General features: G+C 38.8%; 1 protein-coding gene and 1 long non-coding RNA gene across 2 annotated transcripts in view; one reads left to right on the forward strand and one right to left on the reverse strand.

Moving 5' to 3' along the window:
- The window catches only part of LOC124984461 (uncharacterized), a 44,240-nt gene extending 37,166 nt beyond the window's left edge, over positions 1–7,074 (forward strand). Inside the window, exon 6 of the long non-coding RNA XR_007108674.1 lies at positions 6,214–7,074. This is a non-coding gene — a long non-coding RNA (uncharacterized LOC124984461). The remainder of the gene's footprint in view (positions 1–6,213) is intronic.
- Positions 1–21,407, reverse strand: part of Trim13 (tripartite motif containing 13) — a 49,585-nt gene that overhangs the window by 165 nt on the left and 28,013 nt on the right. The window contains 1 exon segment of the mRNA XM_047552046.1: positions 2–1,079. Coding sequence (XP_047408002.1) covers positions 2–1,073 — 1,072 coding nt within the window. The 5' untranslated portion in view covers positions 1,074–1,079.

Here is a 21,407-nt window from a genome sequence, read left to right on the forward strand (position 1 = left end):
CTGAAATTCGAAAGATGGTCTTTCCAAATTGCCATTTCATCAAATAAAGACCATTCTAGGAATACAGTAGGACCAAAGAAAATGAGGAAAATGAGGAGGCCAAGTAGAAGGACTACCACAAGTAACTGATAGAATCTCCAAGGAATCTTGCTAATGAATGTGCCAGTATCTTGAGGCAAAGAAAGTTTATCTACATCTACTAGTTTTATGTCCTCCCACTGACTGGTATCAAAGTTCTTCATTAAAGGACTTGTGGGCAAAGTAGAGGGGGGTAAAGGAGTTTCCTTGATTACTTTGATTTTCTCCCTGAACTCCTGCATCTGTTGCAGAAATATGATGGGTTCTGACACATCTTTGAAAGCCTCAGCAATATTAAAGGCCATTCGTTGCTCCTGCAAGATGGTGTTCAGTTTGTTGATCTCTGGGTCATAGGCTTGCATAACTGCAAGTTTCATGGTCTCAAAGTCAGACAGGATTTCATTCTTCTTTTGATCCAATGTGTGTTGTAACTTCTCAAAAAATTCCTTCACTTTATCCGAATCTTTAGTCAGTAACTGTAGGGATTTCCTCTTACTAGTTTCCAAGGTATCCAAGCGAGAAAGAGCATCTCCCCGACGCCAGGTCTCAAAACTCTGGAAGAGGGTCTCAAAGGCATCCCTTTCCTGAGCGTAGGCATCTTCAATAGAACAGAAGACATGCTTGGTGTGGTCACCTCGAGTAGCACAAATCCCACAAATTAGCTGCATATCAGTTAGGCAGAAAATGTTTAGAGGCTGCCCCAAGTGTCCTTTGCACACTGGCATCTTGGGAGAGACCTTGATTTTGTTGTATTTCTCCACAATACCTTTCAGGGAGTAATTAACCTGCAGGCTATTAACTCCAGTAGCTGAAGTTTCCTTACGGCATGTAGGGCACTTGAATGGAGAAGGTCTCCACAACGAATTCCGCACATTCCCCTCCAAGAGACCTTCTAAGCATTTTTTGCAGAAGTTATGTGAACAAGGCAAAACTCGAGGATCATCGAACAGACTGCAACAAATTGGACACGTGAGATCTTCTTCAAGCAGCTCCATCACATCCTACCACAGGGAAAAAAACATTTTATATTACTCTAGTAATCCCTGCACTGGAACTATGTAATAATAGAAGCTATCTTCACATTAAAATGATGTTTTGCTGAAATAACCAGCCAAACAGAGGAAATAAGTGAGAAATTTGGGAAGGGAATGCATACCAAAGCAGATTTAATCCGTTGAGACGACAACATGTTCCTTATTAGTAGGGCACCCAGTACACAAGGCCTCTGTGTGAGCTTTCTAACAATAGTCTTTGGCTAAGACAGGGTTGGGACTAGGACAACTGCAAGTTGAGCCAGCGGACCCAAGTGATTGTTTTAAAACAGAGAGCTGACTACTAACTGTCAGAAACAAAGCTACTCAGTGTCTGTAACAGAATGAGCTCTTTACTTGGGCCCACAAATATAAAATGGTATGCTATTTAAAAGAAAGAAGCCCAGAAATACAAATCCAAGCATGTACTCTCATGCACTTTTTTAAAATTAGGAACTGGAATATTTCAAGGCAAGATTACAATTAAGATTAAAAGCACAGTTAAGACTGAACAAATGCAATTCACTCTTACCTAGAGAATCAAATCAGGTTTTCTGTTGTTTTTTAAATAACCAGAAAGACAGTCAAAACCACCTTATATTATTTAAAGCATCTCAAACAGTTCTCAAAATGTGGGCAGAAACATGGCTCTTTCAAGGAATCCATGAGATCAAACTATTTTCATAATTTTGCACCATGTTGACACTGGCACTTAAAGTGTAAAAGGACTGGTGGGTACACATAGCTGAAGCCTTACAAGGACTAAGCAAGGCAGTAAGAAACACCCAATTGTACCACTGGTCACCATATTCTTCACCATGATCTCAAAGTGGGGTGAGGGAAAGGGGAGCCAGTTTCATTTTTAAATGTTCTTGATGAAGCAGCAAAAAATATTCATTTTGTTAAATCTTGATCCTTGTGTACATCTTTTTAATATTTTATGTGGTAAAATAGGAAATATACACAAAAGCATTTCTGTATACCAGCAGATGTTGTCTAGAAGAAAAGCACTTATGTGACTGAGCTGCAAGATGAACCAGCTGCTTTTTTAATGGAATATCATTTTACTTGAAGGAACAATTGACAAACCATAGCTTTTCAGATTTAGGTATCTGACTTTTTTTTTTTTTTTTTTTTTTTGGTGCTGGGGATTGAACCCAGGGCCTTGTGCTTGCAAGGCAAGCACTCTGCCAACTGAGCTACATCCCTAGCCCCTGACATTTTCTTGAAAATGAACAAAACAAGCTTATTTGAGAAAAACACAAGAGCTCGGCATGGTGGTGCACACTTATAATCTCCTGAGTCTGAGAGACTAAGGCTGAGGATTCCAAATTTGAGGCCAACCTTGACAACCTAGCAAGACCTTGTCTCAAATTAGAAAAAAAAGGGATGGGGATATAGTTCAGTGGTAGACTGCCCCTGAGTCTATCCCCAATGCAGGGGTGGGGTTGGGGGGGGGGGGGACTTCCCTGTCAATGAAAAAGTTAGATTTTCACACAAAAACTTGAATTTTGGAAAACATTTGTACTTGCAAGCTTGACAGCCTCCCATTAATTAAAGACTTCTCTGATGAGATAGGTGGTGATATTAGTGAATGTAAGGGCTATTTTTGTGGAGGGTGAATATTAAAACATCAATTTCCAAATGCTCATATCACTGAGTTACCTCCCCGGCCACAGGTTTAATTATTTTTAAAATGTACATTAATCCCTAAAGATTTAAAATCAAAAATAGTGCTAAATACTTCTTTGCTCAGTTTACCTGGGGATATACACATCACCACCAAATAAATAACCTACAGGCCATCTTACAATTTTCTTTTGGGGGGGTTGGGGAGGTTGTGCTGGATCATAATCAGAGCTACATCTAAAAGGTTAACATGTATTTGGTTATGAGATATGTACTTATAAAGAATATATTTAGTATAGGTAGAATTAAAGCAAAAATTATTGTCTCAAACTTAGTGTCATGGCCCGGTGCAGAGATGCACACCTGTAATCCCAGTGGCTCAGGAGGGTGAGGTAGGAAGACTGTAAGTTTAAAACCAGCCTCAGCAACTTGTGAGGCTCTAAGCAACTTAGTCTCAAAATAAAAAATAAAAAAGGGCTGGGGATGCAGTTGAGTGGTTGATACCAAAAAATATATTAATTAGTGTCATATGGCAAAAAGTATGTAATTTGCTAATTTTTCTGAAAAATCTCTTGTGATATGAAAAATCATATAACCTTTGGAAGAGAATGGCTATAAAGATTGAAGTCAGTGTGTGCTCTCAGGGAGAGGTTACCAGGCAGCTATAAAACATAACTTTTGATGATTAACCCCTAGTAGAGCTCCACTTTATCACCTCCAGAATTCTGTTATCTTTTACCTAAGAATTCTACACAAAGGTCAAATTTCTGAGCACGCAGTAGACACACAAAAGCAGTGGGACCAGCAGCAAGCAATGAAGTAAACTTTATCTTTTCTGCTAATATTTCCAGGGAATCCTATCATTAAGTAAAAGAAAAATAAAGAATACACCAAGTGGTTAGAATAAGCAAGAAAAAATGGGCACCCAAGGCAAGGGAAACTCTGAAGAAGAAAATGATACTGTAATAAGGGTCAAGAATTTTAAGGCACTCAAATATGATCAAAAGGGGAAAATGTCAGCAGGGTGCGCTGGTGCACACCTATAATCTGGCGGCTCCAGAGGCTGAGGCAGGAGGATCTCGAGTTTAAAGCCAGCCTCAGCAAAAGGCACTAAGCAACTCAGACCCTATCTCTAAATTAAATACAAAAAAAAAAGGGCTGGGGTGTGGCTCAGAGGTTGAGTGCCCCTGAGTTCAATCCCTGGTAGCCCCACCACCAAAAAAATGTCAAAGGCAGGAAATTTTAAGAAAACTAAAAAATAAAAAATGCTGGAAATGTACTTCAGTGGTAAAGCACCTTTGGGTTGAATTCCCAGTGCGTGCACACGCACTCACACAGTTTTAAGGGAAAATATGCAATAAGGTTTTTAGTACTCTTTAAAGTGCTTTAAAGTATGGCTAACACATAAAATCCGAAGAAATCAACAGCTTGCTCCTTTGATGTAAACTAAAGCACACATTCATTTTTTTTGGTTAATTTTCCACAATAAACAAAAATCAAGAAACTTTAAAATAGTTCACTATTAAAATTTCAACTTAATCAACATCAAAATTAAGCATGTAAAAGCAAACCATACCAAGAAAGTGTACAGTTTGAAGCATGAAAATCTATCTCCCCACCAATTAAAAATTTCCCAGGTGTTTCATACCAACAATTAAAATAGCTGATTGTACACTAGTTGTCTACTACCTCTCTGGAAAAACATCTCCCTTATTTGCCTGCCATACTATTTTGATAAATGCATAATTATATACCATGACCAAATGTTTACTTTTAATTTACTTTTTAATTTTTTTGGTACCAGGGATTGACACCAGGGGTGCTTATCCAGTGGGCCATATCCCCAGCCCTTTTTATTTTTTATTTAGAGACAGGGTCTCACTAAGTTGTTGAGGCTGGTTTGTGAACTCATGATCCTCCTGCCTCAGCCTCCAAAGCTGCTGGGATTACAGGTGTGTGCCACTGTGCCTGGTCAAAAATTTATGTTTAAGCAAACTATAAGCTATACTCAAGGAAGACTACAAAAAGTGCTTTTCAATCCTATCTTGCATGAGTATATAGCCAATAGCTTTAGCAAGAACTTTAACACAACCACCAAAATATTTAAAAAAAGGAAAGTCAATACCTACAAAGAAAATAAAAAGTAAAATAGAAAAGCTATAGGTAGTAAACTTTTCCCTCTTAGAATGACCAGTGCAAAATTATTATACTGTAAAGGTGCTCATTCATTCCCTTAAAAGTTATTTTTTTTCCCTAAAACATGTTTGGGGGTGGGAGGGACAAAAAACAAAAACCTTTCCCATTAAGTTTTTACATTCTGTTGGCTGTTATCATGTTATTCAAAATGTCATCCATGCTAGGCTGTGCCCCACACCTGCAATCCCAGCAACTTGGGAGGCTGAGATAGGAGGATCACAAGTTGAAGGCCAGTCTCAGCAATTTAGCAAGGTCCTAAGCAACTTTGTGAGACCCTGTCTCAAAATACAAAATAAAAAGGGCTGGGAATGTAGCTCAGTGGTAAAGGGACCAGCAAAAATTTCCAATTCAACTTTTCTTTAGAAAAGTACCTACATCTATGGGCTAGGGATGTAGCTAAGTGACAGAGTACTAGTCTAACCTGTGTAAAGCCCTGGGTACAATCCCAGTACCACAAAACAAAATGAAAGCCAAAGTTTAGGAAGGTTAATCTGAAAATAAAGTCAAAGTTTTAAGGGAGAAGAACCTTTAAAGCTTCTAAGGTAGCTAGGTACAGCGCTACATACCAGTAATCCAAGCTAGATGAGTTAGAAGGATCACAAGTTCAAGGTCAGCCTGGGCAACTTAGTGAGAACATGTCTCAAAATTAAAAACTAAAAAAGTACCCTTTGGTTCAATCCTCAGTACTGGAAAAATGGAAAGAAATGTATAACAAAAATAAATTTAGAACATTTGAGTTTGCATTATGGGAATTTGCTCTAGAGCAGGTTGAACAGAATATAAGTATTCCATATGTCAAAATATACCTGTATTTGGCTGTATGTGGGTTGGGATGTGGCTCAGCAAAAAAAGCAAGGCCCGGGTTCAATCCCCAGCAAGACCCACACACCAATATTTGGTTAACTGTTTTAAGAGTTAGGCATAGCCATTCTGGTACCTTGGGTCTCAGGCCAATGTAATGACAATGGTAGTGTCTTTCATGAAAAACAAAAATACATAATCTAATAATATAGATATTTTAAAAGATAAAAAATATAAGCCAAAAGGCAATTTCTGCCCTCAATTAAGAAATGTAGAACATTTACAAAGTATTATTATTCTAAAAGGTACAAAAAATGTCTTGTAAAAAGGACATACGAAAAAGTTCTAGACTTCTGCAACATTTTGTCTACGGTGACTGACATTCCAATCTACCACAGTTCAGGTTTAAAACTGTGTGACTTTACGATGAAGCAAAAGAAACTACTTAGAATGTAATTTTGATCTTTTCCTGTATTAGTGGTCTGCCTGCACTGCAGTACTCTCCTGTGATGGTAGACAGCAACAGCAAGTCACAGCTCCCAGTCAGCCACGTGATCGTAAGGGTAAACAGGATACCATATTCCATAATGTAATGAATGTAATCAATAAATTATGAGCCATTCAATACTTCATTATGAATTAAGTTTTGTAGATAATTTTGTTCAATTATAAGCTAATGTAAGTATTCTGAGCACACTTAAGATAAACAGGGCTAAGCTTTGATATTTGGTAGGTTGGGTGTGTTAAATGCATTTTCAATTTAGATGGGTTTATCAAGACATACCCCATCAAGTTTAGAAGCTACTGTACTGTATGCTTAAGATTATCATGTGGGTAGTTCTCATGCTAAATCTTAACACAAAAATGATGACATAGGAAGTTTCACCATACTGAAATTGGTGAGGTCATCCATACAATTATATTTTGTGTTCTTCTAAATTATATAAGTAATTTATGCTTATTTTAGAAAATTCAGAAAACACAGGACAGGGGCTGGGATTGTAGCTCAGTGGTAGAGTGCTTGCCTAGCACTGGGTTTGATCCTCAGCACCACATATAAATAAATAAATTAAAGGTATTGTGTCCATCTACAACTAAAAAAATTTTTTTAATTTTAAAAAAGAAACCATAGGGGGAGAAAGTTCCCTATAATCACATCAGCAAGAAATAACCATTACTATTATTTTGGTCTGTTTCTTCCAATCTCATGTGTATGTGTTATGTGCCTGTGCACACACTTTTAGGAAAACTGGTTGCATAATACTATTTTGGTATTAATTTTTACACTTATCAACATGAACTTCCACTATTGTTATATATTGTTCAAAAGCATGATAATCCATCTTATGGATATATTTTCTTATTCCTTATTTGGGTTTTTTGGTGGTTTTTTTTTTTTTTGCAGGGTGGGGGGTATTAAAATGATTAAACGTCTTGGCCCACAGCTCTAATTATTTCCTTAGACAATTCCCTGAAGGATATTGCTAGGTCAAGGAGTGAGAACATTTCTAAAGCTCTTGAAAATATTGCCAGGCTTCTCTCTATAAAGGGGATATGCCACTCTATGAAATCTAATCAATCATGCATGAATGTGTCTCACCTCTCCACATAGTTCCTTACCTTACCACAAAACCATACCTTTATGAAGTTTAGTAAAAAAACAAAGGCCAAGAGATATGCTTGTTACCATACCTACCTGAGTTTAAAATATAAAACACTTTAAGGCAGTTAACATAAGTATCTGTGTATTACTGATATATGCCATAAGAATAGATGGTAATAAAAGCAGGAATTAAATAGAAATACTGGGCTTAAAATTACCTAAACACCTAATTTTATAAGTTAAAAAAATAAAAATAAATAAATCTGAGCCTATCCTTGGTCCCAAAATGGAGACCTCTCAATAGGTATAGAACCTAAAGTTCCAGTTCTTAGACCTTAGCACTATTCAGAAAGTGAGTCACGAATTCAATATGCTAAGTTTTGAGGGTATAGCTCAATGGTAAAGAATGTACTCAGCATGATTCAAGGTCCTGGATTCAATTCCCTCAAAAAAGAAAAAGAAATCGGGAATAATGGCCTATGCCTGTAATCCTAGCAACTGAGGAGGCTGAGGTAAGAGGATTTCAAGTTCAAGATCAGGCTCAGCTCATCAAATTAATGAGGCTCTAAGGACTTAGTGAGACCCTACCGCAAAATAAAAACAAAAAAAGGACTGGGGATGTGGCTCAGAGGTTAAGAGCAACCTTGGCAGGGTCCAATACCCAGTACAAAAAAAAAAAAAAAGGTTGGGGAGATAGCTTAGCTGGTAGAGTGCTTGCCTTGCAAGCACAAGGCCCTGAGTTCGATCCCCAGTACCGCCAAAAAAAAAAAAAAAAAAAAAAAGCCAGGTGCAGCATCACAAGTCTATAACCCTAATAACTAGAGAGGATGAGGCAGGAGGATCACAAGTTTGAGACCCTGTCTCAAAATTAAAACAATGACCAGGCACAGTAGCACACTACTGTAATCCCAGAGCCTTGGAAGGCTGAGGCTAGAGGATCACAACTTCAAAGCCAACCTCAGTAACTCAGCAAGGCCTGAAGCACCTTGCATCTTAGCAAGACCTTGTCTCAAGATAAAAAATATAAAGGAGCTCGGGAAGTGGTTCAGTGGTTCCCTGGATTCAAACACACACACACACACACACACAAACACACACACACAAATTAAAACATTTAAAAAGGGCTAGACGTGCAGTTCAGTGAAAAGGCACCCCTGGGTTCAATTCCAAGTGCCACAAATCTTGAAAAATTCAGTATCCTCATTCATAAAATGAGGCTCTAATAATTTTTTTTTTAATTTTTAGATGCTGATATACCTTTATTTTATTCATTTATTTATATGTGGTGCTGAGAATCAAACCCAATGTCTCACACATGCTAGACAAGCCCTCTACCAATGAGTCACAATTCTTCTAAATTCTATGGTTTTCACAAATTAGGCTGTTAAAAAGCCCTCCAATGAAGCACAAAATCCGCTTATGAATACCTATGTTCAAAACACCAGTTTTACTCTTTATAGTACTGTCCTTATAACTGGAAATATTAAGTGTTAGAATTTTGTAAACTGCTAAGTTATGTAAGTGTATAGTATTTACTTAGATGTGTGTTAATACAATGATATCCGTATATGTACATTTAAGGTATAAAAGGATGGTAACTAAGGTCCTAAAAGAGAGTTGAACTCTCTTGAAAAGTGATTTCAAGGGAATTCAAAGTAAATACTACAAAGGAATACCAGGTTCAAAATGGGCATACATGGAAAAAAGCTGTAGCAAGGAGGATCAGCTAACCTATCATATAAAATGAAAAGAACAGCTTGACACTGGGCCAGGAGTGTAGTTCCATGGGAGAGTGCTTGCCAAGCATGTGCCAGTATCTTTTGGTTGTGAAAGAAAGATGTGTAACCAGCTAATCAACAGCTCCATCCATTTCTACTAGAGGGAGTGCCCATGTAAGTGAAATTGTGCTTTTAAAAGTCTCTAGAGTCATAGGAAAACTGAAGTCCCATTCTACAACTCCAGCAACCTGACAATTAACACGAAGTGGGGGAGGGCAACTTTAAACAAATGCTACTGAAGTGCCTCTCTTCCTTTGCAATGTAAATCTTTAGATATAATTTTAAATGGTTATCACAAAGAACTGCCAAGCATGGATTCTACTTTTTTGAGTTTTGACTAAATATGAAAGGAACAAAGACCATCAATGAAAGAAGTGGGTGGGAACATATATATTCTACACAGTCTTCAATTTCTGAAGGTTTGGGGTCTAATAAATTTGGGTGCTTCTTCTTAAAATGAGGATAACATAGGGAAAAGCATTGTAGTTTACCTCTGTCCCTGCAAGCAGGTGTTTACGGTAGAATTACTATTTCCCAGAGCAAAGCAATCAGGGTTTTTTTTTTTTTTTGTTCCCCCCACGTTTCAGTTGACAAAATCTAGAGGCTGCTGCGGAAGAAGGAAAGAGAAGAGAGTGTTAATGCATTTACTTGTAACAGGATCGCCATCCTTAACCCTCAAGTTTTTCAACGGCCCGCACAAAGCCAGCCTACAAGGACCTAGTGAAGGCCCATGAGCCTGGAGCTCTTTGTACTAAGAAGCATTATGGTCAGGGCGCCCTCCGCCGGCGCCATGCAGCTCCGGAGTCAATGCCCGGTACTGATGACATGCTCTAACCTCTGGTTCACGCTCGCATTTTCTTTTTTTTAGGCGGTATCGAGGCGCTGCCGGGAGTGCTCGGGCCCCACCAGATCTTCTGGATCTGAAACACTGGGCCTGCCGGCCAGCGCCCACCCTCACGCGCTCCTCCCCATGAGATATAGGTGCTTAGCTGGTTTCCGCTGCGCTACCCCGACTGACGTTCCAATTGCCCCCACCCACGCAGACCCCTTTTAGCCTGGGCAAGTCCCCACCCCCGCTGCAGGCTCCAGGGTCGCTCCGCTTCCTCCCCGTAGTGGAGCCGGGCGATGGGTACTTATCTCTGACCTCCGGCGACACCTGGAGCTGCTGGGCCTCGGGTCCTCCCGCTCTACAGACCGCGCAATACGCGCCCCGCACGCCGCAAAATGGACTCACGGCGCTGCGCGGGCCACGCCCTCCTCCTCCGGCACCTCAGGCTCCACCCCCGTCCGCCGTGTGCCTTTGTCCCGCCTCCGGGGTCGGGCCTTTCCCGGGGGAGGTGAGGCGGGAGTCCTTCCGGTGTCTCCAACCGCCGCCGCCCGCCTGAAAGGGGGCGTGTCCCCGCTGCTCACCCTTCTTCCTTCCAGGGGCCGGGAGCGCCGGCGACTGGATGCGGCGCAGTCCCGCGCGGAGTCACCCAGGAAGGAAGTCTCCCACTTAAGCCGACGAGCAATGAGATGGTTGGGTTTGGATTGTTGTACTTTTTTTTTTTGTTCGTTTAATTTTTGGAACAAAAAAAAAAGCCCAACCCTTCACACCACTTCATCTGCATCTCTCAGGACCAGAAGCCGGGCCACGGCGACTTGGAGAGCGGAGATCACTTGTCTGCCCCGCGCCCCATCCCGGCGTAGTGTGGGAGGGGCACTTCGGCGCTGCACGAAGCCACCCACCCGCTTGTAGCCCGGTGCCTAAGCGCCACCGAAATACGGCTTACTATCGTCCCCCCTCCCCAACGCTGCACCTTTTTCCTTACAATTTTTAGGCAGGACACTAGCGACCTGGTTTTACTTAAATTCTCGTAAGGGGGGAAAAAAATCGCTACTGCTTTTTCTTTGAAGGGAAGAACTTTAAAATTGTCTTAAGAGTACCCGGTGTTTACAGTTTGTTCAATTCCTAATCCGACTCTTCTGATGTCTGCCCCCTGTGTGGGGACTTTGTCTACTATCAGACGTATAAGCACCTGCCAGTGACCAGTCAGTAAAGGGTACAAAGATGATGATACCATGATTCATCTCCAAAGCTTAAAATCTTGAGGGCAGTGAGGAAAGTACAGAACCACAGATAAAGCATTCACTGCAAGTTGAGAAAGTCTGAGCTTAAGGGAAATAGCAGGCTATTTTGAAGAAAGGGTATTTACGACCTACCATACATAGTACTTGATTAAAAACAATTTAGCTCAAACGCCTTGCCACTTTGCCTGTGCGTCTTCCTGACTGCAGTAATGTAACACTACACAGAATAGTTCCTATAATTTGTCATTTAGACTATATAAAAACAATGGAATGGGAATTAATGATCCTTAGCCTATAAATGAGGAAGCAGATGAAGTGAATTCTCCACGGTTTGAAAAACGACAGGCAGGTGGAGGCTGAAGTCAGATTCCAGGTACAGATTCTTTCTACAGCACCACAACTGTCAGTGCCAATGAAAACGACACCCCAGTTCCCCTAAGTTAGGTGTTACAATAAGTTTATGAAGACATTTCAAACATCCTAATATTAAAATGATACAAGAGTGAAAATTATTAACTCATAAACCACAATTATCCTTAATGTAATTATATAATACATATTTATGTAATTATATCCAGTTGGTGGTAAATACTAATTAATAAACTTCTGCCCAACAAAATGTAGAACACTTGTTAAATCTGCATAGCAATCCCTAGACTGTTAAAAATTACCTACCAAGTAAAGAGCATAGTATATTAAACTCTCAAGTTTAAAAAAATGAGGAAGAAAGAAGAGCCTTCTCTCTCATCCCATGGTCCTAATATATACAAAACAACTAGCAAACTGCCATATGTAGTGTGCCTAGAAAAAGAGTAGCTGCCCTATTCAAGCTGCATACACAGCCACATCATTCCTGGAAGAGCACAATGTAACTAGATCCTGGTAGAGATAACACAGGGATTGTCAAAATTCTTGTCACACTGGAATTTCCTTCTATTGACTGTTTTTTCACTAAGTAAACTAGCAGCTGAGGCTTGCATTTACATATTGGCCCAGCAGTAAGACTATAAATATATAGTCTTACATAAGTTTTTGGGTTTTGTGATAAATGTTTTTGCAGGATACAGTTTCTAGTTATATATAACATTTTAAAAATTTGTAACGTGTGTGTGTGTGTGTGTGTATTGCGTTGATTTATTTCATGGTATGGTTTTTGTCCTGGGCCATGAGAAAGGTAAAAAATTCTTTCTTCCTCATCTACCAATACAAAAGTGATCAAGATGTTCCATCACAAAAGGGACAGTGTTGAATTTAGTGTATGTACACTAAAAATGTAAATTTTCAGAGTGATGAGCTACTTATATCTAGGTATGGAGCAACTGTGTATAGGAGAGGGGTACTGATGAACCTCCCTAGATACATTGGAACATTTTATTGTTCTTCTCCCCTTTAGCTGCCAAAGTTATGAATACTAGCCCCAACACTCCCCATTGAGAACTCCTGCCAATAAAAGGCACTGACATTGCAAGGTGTATAAAGGGTAGGCTTTAGAATCAGTTCTGTATCCAAATGGTGTTTGCCACTTTTTAGTTGTTTAAGTTACTTGGTATTTCCAAGCTTCAGGTGTCTCTGTAAAGTGAGAAATATGACACGCATTTGATTATAATAATTAGGTAACATAAAGCAACATTTGTCTGAAATACAGTAGGTACTTAAAAATGGTTACTACTGGGGCTGGGGAGATAGCTCAGCTGGTAGAGTGCTTGCCTTGTAAGCACAAGGCCCTGGGTTCGATCCCCAGCACCCAAAAAAAAAAAAAAAAAAAAAAAAAAATGGTTGCTACTGTAATGTGGTAGAAGAAAACCATGCTTTATTCTTAATAATTATAATAGTAATATTATTATTACATGCCTTGGATTTATAAAGCCTGGAGCTCAAGCACAATAGTAATCTTAAGCAGAGCTAAACTACTGCCTCTGCAGTAGAGGAAGCTAGCACCATAATTTTTGCTTTTCTACATCTAGCCCAAAGTGATTGTACATGTGTGTGTGTCATACTGGGGATCAAGCACAGGGGCACTTTACCACTGAGCTACATCCCAACCTTTTTATTCCTTTTTTTTTTTTTTTTTTAATTGAGACAGGGTCTCACTAAGTTGCTGAAACTCAAACTGTCCTCAAACTTAGGACCTACCTCAGCCTTCCAAGTAGCTGAAATTACAGGGGTGTACTACACCACACCCTCCTCAGCTTGGCCTTTTAAAAGCATATATCCTTCCACTTACCAATCTCTTCTGTGTCTGGGCAAAGGAGAGATAAAGGAAATTTCATACTCAATGAAGAAAGACTGCTGATTTTTTAAAAGTCTATATTTTCAGAAATTTGATTGTACATACAAAATATTCCATTAAAAGGTAGAAGGGGGATCTACCTGCTTAAAAAAAAATTCATCACAAAAGACAGAATCTTACCCAAGATCTGATGAGATTAAAGGGAATTTAAAGGGAATAAGTCCTTGTTGAAGAAAATTCCAGACTCCATATATTAGTTATAGTAAAGAGCATTCATTAAAAGGGTGTGATAGCAAGATCAGCTTTATAAGAGAGATATATTTAAGCAATTGTAAACTTGGCCTTTAGTTATTGCTGTTTCTGTAGGTAAAAAGAAAAATTGTAAGAAGTAAAATAAATTAAGGTGATACATATGCTCATAATTTTATACTCGAATTTTAGAATTCTCAAGTTTGTACTAGGCACCAAAAGTACCAGTCAAGGAACTTCCTGTTTGGTTGAAGAGACAATATAATAGTTGAGTCTCAGAATGAATGATGAAGACAAGGTCAAAGGAAGCATCAGGGAAAGATTCACCAGGGAGGTGGAGTTGAATCAACATTTAAAGATCATGGAATTTGAAGAAGAGAAAAAGGAAGACTATTTGAGGTGAGGAACACAGTATAAGCTCAGGGTGAAGACAGCCTTTGCCAATCAATGAAGAATGTGGCCTGCTTTAGAAATAAAACTAGAGGCAAACTGGTATGTTTTGAATGTCAGAATAAAGAGTTGAATTTCATTAGGTAGGAAATGGGAAGCTACTGAATAATATGTAGGTGGCATTAGCAAAATGAAAGAATTTTAGGAAGATTTATCTGACCATAAGGTCCAAGATTTAAGGGAGAAGAAATTTCCTTTAAAACTTTTGAGGTAGTCAGACATTATGATGTACACCTGTAATCCCAACAACTCCGGAGGCTAAAGCAGGAGGATCTCAAGTTCAAGGCCAGCCACACAACCTAGTGAGAAACTGTCTCAAAATAAAGAAAAAGGTCTGGAGTTTTAGCTTAGTGTTAGAGCAAACCTGGGTTCAGTCCCTAGTACCAAGTGGGGGGTGGGGTACTTCTGAAGTTTATTAAAAATTTTAGATTTTTAAAATGAAACAGTGTATAAAAGTACAGTTTACAAGTTGCAGTCCTGTTGAACCACTTAATATCAAATATCTGTCAGTTTCTCAATTTGTAAAAAAAAATTAGAATAAGTTGTAAATCTTTCAAAAGAAAATGATATGCATATATATTTATCAATCATCTATATAATTTATGATCTTAACAGTGATGTGTAAATTATCAAGGTTAATGTTACTTAGCTACATTTTAGAGTATGCTTTACTAGAACTTTAACACTCATTATCTATATATTTCTGAAATATACTATTGTTCTGATATTTTAACAATAATTACATTCAGTTATGATGATTAAATGTATTTTCCCCCCTTTTATAGTACTGAGGATTGAACCCCAAGCTTTGAGTATGCTAGGGCAAGTGATCTGAGCCACAAACTTAGCCCCCAAATATGTATTCTTTTGATGAATAACACCATGATGGCATTTAACAAATTAATTCAGGTAAAGATGAATAAATGATGTAATTCACAATTGCTTGAGAACTTGCTTTGAATTTAAGTTCATTAATCATTATGTGCTTGATTTTTATCTTGAGAATGACTTTTTGATTACAAAGTCTTATTTTGATTTAGAAAACTAATTTCATCAGTTGTGTAGGACATTTTAGACCATTTCTTCTGCAAATATAGGGGAAACGTGGGCAGGGGTTATACAATTTTCAGTAGCTGGTTCCTGTATAAAACATACTCTTCTTGGGGTTTTTTGTTTTTGTTTGGAACAAAACAAAAACCCAGGCTTGAACCTGGGCACTCTACCACTGAGCTACATCTCCAGTTGCTTTTATTTTTTAATTTGAGATAGGGTCTCCATATATTGCCCAGATTGGCCTTGAACTTGCCATCTTCTTGCTTCAGCTTCTCAAGTAGCTAGAATTACAGATGTGCATCCCCCTGCCTGGCTTTAAACATACTCTCTTTAAAGTAGCATATCTCATTGAATTTTGGATCTGAGCCTCTAGATTTATCAGAAACCTATACAGAACTACACAAGAAATCTACATTTTTTAAAAACATGAGTCCAGTTACTTCTCTCTGAAATCAAAGCATTTGTAATAAATGCCTTGTCAAAATGTGTTTATCTTATAATGGTCTTGTTTATGACACCATGCAGATTGTTGCAGATTGATTGGCCTCCAGAAGCTTGGGAGGGATCTAAAGTAGACCACACCCTTCCCAGTCAGGTGAAAGACACAGATAATTCCACAGATGCATAAGACTGATTATAAATAGCACATTTTAGGCATTTTGCAAAGATCATTGACCTTCTTGTTGCAAAACTCAATGGATATGCTTTCGGTTCTCATTTTCCTTCATCTCTTCGTGGTATTTCGAATACTACTATCTCTTCCTTAAAAGGCCTTGTTTTCCCAGCCTGAGTCACTTCTGGCTTTTCTTCTTCCAACTCAGGAACACTTGCTAGGTTATCCTCTTCCACCCAGCATTTATATTCTGGAAATCCTTGGGTGTTGTCTTTGTTTTCTTTGGTGCTGAGGATTAAACACAGGGCCTCCAAAATGCAAAGCACACATTCTACCACTGAGCTACACCCCCAGGCCCAACTCTCAAGCACTTAATTTGGGGACTTCAGGGACTTTAGTGATCATTTAATGACTCTCATATTCCCTGTAGAGCAAAAATTGTGTGGTACTGGGGATTGAACTGAAGTCTTACACTTGCTAGGTAAGGGCTCCATCACTGAGTCTTTTATTTTTTTTTTTTTTCCTTTCTTTTTTCTTTTTTCTTGTCTTGACACAAGGTCTCACTAAGATGCTGAGACCAGCCTCAATTTTATGATCCTCCTGCCTTAGTCTCCTAAGTAGTTGGGATTACAGTGTCTGCCACTGCACCCAGCTACACCATTATTAAAGATGAAAACTGTTTGGATTTAAATACTTTAAAAAGAGAGAAGAGACATGCTTTCTCTTCAGTCTCCCACAATCCTTGTCTTTTAGGCATTTGTTAGCCCTAGGCTCGCTGGTACTTCTGCTTCAAGGCTCCAGTAGCTCCTGCTTTCCCTCCTGGGTTCTCTCACCAGCCATCTCCCATCCCTAGCCCCCAAACCACACAACAAGTGACTTGTCTCAGGTTAGCTTTCCAAGATGTTTCAAGCTAAGAGTAGATTTTTTTTCTTTTGGTACCAGGCATTGAACCCAGGGGTGCTGTCAGAGCCACATCCTCAGCCCTTTTTTCTTCTTTCTTCTTCTTCTTTTCTTCTTTCTTCTTTCTCCTTTCTTCTTCTTCAACAGTTGCTTAGGGCCTTGCTAAGTTGCTGAGGCTGGCTGGCTTTGAACTTGCAATCCTCCTGCCTCAGCCTCCAGTGGTGCTGGGATTGTGCGCCACCACACCCTGCAAGAACAGATCCTTCTTAATCACCTGATATTGTCATCCTATACTCTTCTTCAATCATGCACACTGCAGTTTGTTATATTTATGTAATTATTTGAATAATTAATATTAATTAATTATTAATTTAATAATAATAATCTCCCCACTTGACAAAACTGGAAAAAAGCTGGGATTATGTGTGTGTGTGTGTGTGTGTGTGTGTGTGTGTGTATGTGTTCATCATTGCACTCCCAGCACCTAACCTAGTTATTTCATGAATGTTTTCAGGAAGTAAGAGTTCTCTATTTCAAAGATTTTTGATATGTTTCAAACTTATAAAAATCAGCTGTTGAGATCACCTGAAATGCACATATACTACACAATTTTAATTAACACAGGAACTTCATTATATTTTATTAAACAGGTACTTCATTTATACTGTATTAAAACAAGGTATTTTTCCATCTTTGGTTTACACAACAAGGTTTTCCATATTCTTCCTATGGTCACACTCCTATAGTTTACAAAGATGTGTTAGTAGTCTTCATTTTTCCTAGCAGAGCACATCTCTTAAAATGAAGGATAAGTTCCTGAATCATCATGAAATTCTCAATTTTTTGAGAATCTTTTTCTAAGCATAAACATTAAGCAATATGCAATTTTTTTTAAAAAAAGACTGGGGGTGAAGCTGGGCATGGTGGCCTGCCACTATGAGACCCTATCTCAAAATAAAATTTAAAAAGCACTGGGGAGGCTAGGTATGGTGGCACATACCCGTAATCTCAGCAACTCAGGAGGCTGAGGCAGGAGGATCTCAAGTTTGAGTTAAGCCTCAGTAACTTAGTGAGACCCTGTTTCAAAATAAAATAAAAAATAGTGCTGTGGATGTAGCTCAGAGTAGGGCATTCCTGGGTTAAATCCCTAGTATCACCAAAAAAAAAAAAAAAGTTCAAGGGATGTACCTCAGTGGTAGAGCACTTGCCTAGCATGCATGAGTTTTTGGGTTCAATCCTCAGCACCAATAAATAAGTAAATTAATTTAATTTAATTAAAAATTAAAGACTGGGTTCTGGGTGTGTAGTTCAATGGTAGGCCCTGGGTTCAAACTCCACCACCAAACAACAAACACACACACAAACTGAAAGATATGACTAAATAAAATAACTTTGTATCATTAAAAACACAATATGTCACATAATAGTATGTAACTAAAAGAAGTTAAATCTATATTACCAAAATTGAGATATATACAAGATATAGTGAAGAATCAAGTGAAAAAATACTATGTGTATTAGTATACAAATACTATGGTTCCAACTTTTAAATTGGTAGACTATGAATGGGAAAAAAACATTTGTAGGAATATACACCAAATTCTCAATGTTAAAGAATGGAATATGGGAAATTTTCAGGATTTACACAGTATAAAAAAATTTTAACGGGCTGGGGATATAGCTCAGTTGGTAGAGTACTTGCCTTGTAAGCATAAGGCCCTGGGTTCAATCCCCAGCACCACAAAAAAAAAAAAAAATTTAAATATTTTTATACTGAGCATCTATTACTTTTATAATATATACAAAAAAAGAAATTAGTGAAAGAAAAAACAGACAACTGGAACAAATATATATTACAAACTTTTCAAATGAATAACAAAATAAACACCAAGATACAAAGACCAATACATGATAAACAATGATAAATGATCAATAAGCATGAGGAAAAATATTTCATTCTCATTGATAATCAAAATTCAAGAAAATATCAACACAGTCCTTTAAAATTCACTAAACTGCCAGTTGTGGTAGTGCAGCCCTGTAACCCCAGCTACTCAGGAAGCAGAGGCAAGAAGATTTCAAGTTTCAGACCAGCCTGGGCAACTTAACAAGACCGTGTCTCAAAATAAAAATAATGAAAGAACTAGGGATATAGTTCAGTAGCAAAGTGCCCCGAGATTCAACCTCTTGTACTGAAATAGAAAAAAAAAAAAAAAAAAAAAAAAAGTACATTAAATCAGCAGATTTAAAACATCATGACCAGTCGGCCACCATCTAGAGGTAGTACAGGCCATCTTGTTTGCTACTGGAGACCAACAATGGATACAACCTTTCAGAGGACAAGTTGGTAATCTCTATCAAAATGCTCAAAATATATATTTTAAATTCAATTTAGGAATTTGTTCCAGGAAAATAATCATAAATATCATAATTTATACCACAAGTATATTTGTTACACTGTTGTCAAATAAAAGAAACATCCTAACATCTCTTTAAAGGCTATGGATTAAATGAATTCTGGTACGTTCATACAAAATAATACTATGTAGTCATTTTATTTTGTTTGTGTTTTGTTTGGAGACAGGATCTTGCTGTGCTACCCAAGCAGGTCTCAAATTCCTGGACTCAAGAGGATCCTCCCACCTCAGTCCTCAGCAGGAACTACAGATAGGTACCACCATGCCCATGCCCAGCTTTACCCTGATTTTTTTTTTTTTTTGGTGCTTGAACCCTGGGGCACTTCACCATTGAGCTACACCCTCAGCCCTTTTTCTTCCCGTCTCTCCACCTATAGGTGGCAGCATGATGGCAGCCATCTCTCTTACACAGGCCTCTCAGTTTAACCACAGGTTCGTCTCCGGGAGGTGACCATATGTCCAAGTTCATCGAGAGAGTCTTGCCCTACTCTTCAGTCCACACATCCCTCTGCCTTGACCTTTCATTCTCATTCATTCACTCCCACTTTGGATGACAACTTATATAGTTACCCTGTCCCTGAAGCAACAGAGCTAGAATAAAACTCAAATCCACAAAAACAAGATGTATTCCTACAGCAATTTACCAAAACAACTTCCACCTAATAAATCACTCTGTGTCACCACACACATCATTTCAACTCATCCTTACAACAACCCTATGTGAATTTTGCCGGTAAGGATAGTAACCGAGTTCAGTCACTTGGCCATAGTCATCCAACTATGAGGAGCAGAGCTGGATTCAATAGATGTTCCTCTGCATGACCTCAGTTCCTGTTCATAATGAAGGCTACTTGCCTCCTCTGGCACCAATTTCTGACTGTTAGGAAACAGAACTTTACCAAGCAATTTGGTTAGTTTTAATGTAAAAGAAATACTCTGAATATTCATATTTTTCATCTTAAATTTGAAAGTAGAAATCTACTTTCTGTAGCTGTGTGTCTAATTCAGCTCATGTTTCTGTAACCCAGTTTGAAGGAAGAAACATGTCCAAAAGAAGCAACCAAGTCTACAAAGGCATGGTTTGGCTCAAATGGATCCAACTGCTTAGCAAATGGGAAAATAACACTGAGGAACAAGTTTTGCATCGTGAGAGCAGTCATCCCTAAGGAAGCTAGAGATTTCAGTCGAGTCAAAGAATGGATGGTTCAGAATCTTCATTTTATAGATGCCTAGTTTAATCTTCTAAACCAGTTTCTCCCAGAAAAGGAAACTTAGTCATAGCCTTTCCAATTCCAAAAGTACTCCCTTAATGCATTCCCTCTGAAAACAAATTACACATAGGCTTAAGTGGTCATTAATACCCCAATCTCAGCCCAGTACACTGGTATAAGTTTGGGGATTTTTGTTTTTTTTTTTGTATTTTTCCCCTTCCAGGTGTTTTTGTATTCAGGAAATTATTTTTCTGTCTTCTCTTTCAGTAAAGCTTCCAATATTAGAATATTTCTCTTCCTCCCGCAAAGCTCCATCATAGGGAAACTGCTAACAGAGACAAGAAGCTCCCGGGGGGCTGCGGCAGCCCCTCTCTCCTTCTTCTTCTTTCACCCCATTAATGGTTAAGAGCAAGGGCCCTAGTTGGACTGCTGCATGAGAATCTTAGCTCCATCCCTTGCTAGGTAGGTGAGCATGGGCAAGTTCATTCATTCACAGTCATTCAGCAATACTTGAGCCCTTCTGTGGTCTTCCACAGCACCATTTTGGCTTATGCCGCCATTACTGCTTCTGACTTTGATGCTGAACCATCTCCCTGCAGTCACATCTGCCCTTCTACACAATCACATCACTACGCCAGTCATCCCCCTCCCCTGGCAAGAGCCTGGGGAAGAGGCCTACTAGTTCCTGCCTGGTCTGCCCTCTCTCCAACTCCCATCCAAGACCTTTCTGACTTATGCTCACTCCCCTACTGTTCTGTCTGCTCTGGACACCTGAACCTCCTTGCTGTTCCTCCAAAATGCTAACCTCACCTTTTCCTTAGGACCTATGCATATGTTGTTCCCTCTGCCCAGAGAGTTCTTCCTCTAGAATCTACTTGACTCATTTCTTCTCCATCAGGTTTCTGCTTAAATGTCACCTTTCTGGGAAGGTCCTCCTGGTCATGCAGATAGTAGCCCCTCACTGTCACTTAACACTCCCTAGTTCCCCTTCCCCATCTTGTTTTCCTCTGTACGATATGGGTTTCTACGATTCTTGAATTTTTTTCTCCTCCTACTAGGATGTAAGTTCTTCACAGAATCTATATGCCAGCATCTAGA

This window comes from Sciurus carolinensis, chromosome 5 (genome assembly GCF_902686445.1).
Source record: "Sciurus carolinensis chromosome 5, mSciCar1.2, whole genome shotgun sequence".
Classification (NCBI taxonomy): Eukaryota; Metazoa; Chordata; class Mammalia; order Rodentia; family Sciuridae; genus Sciurus; species Sciurus carolinensis.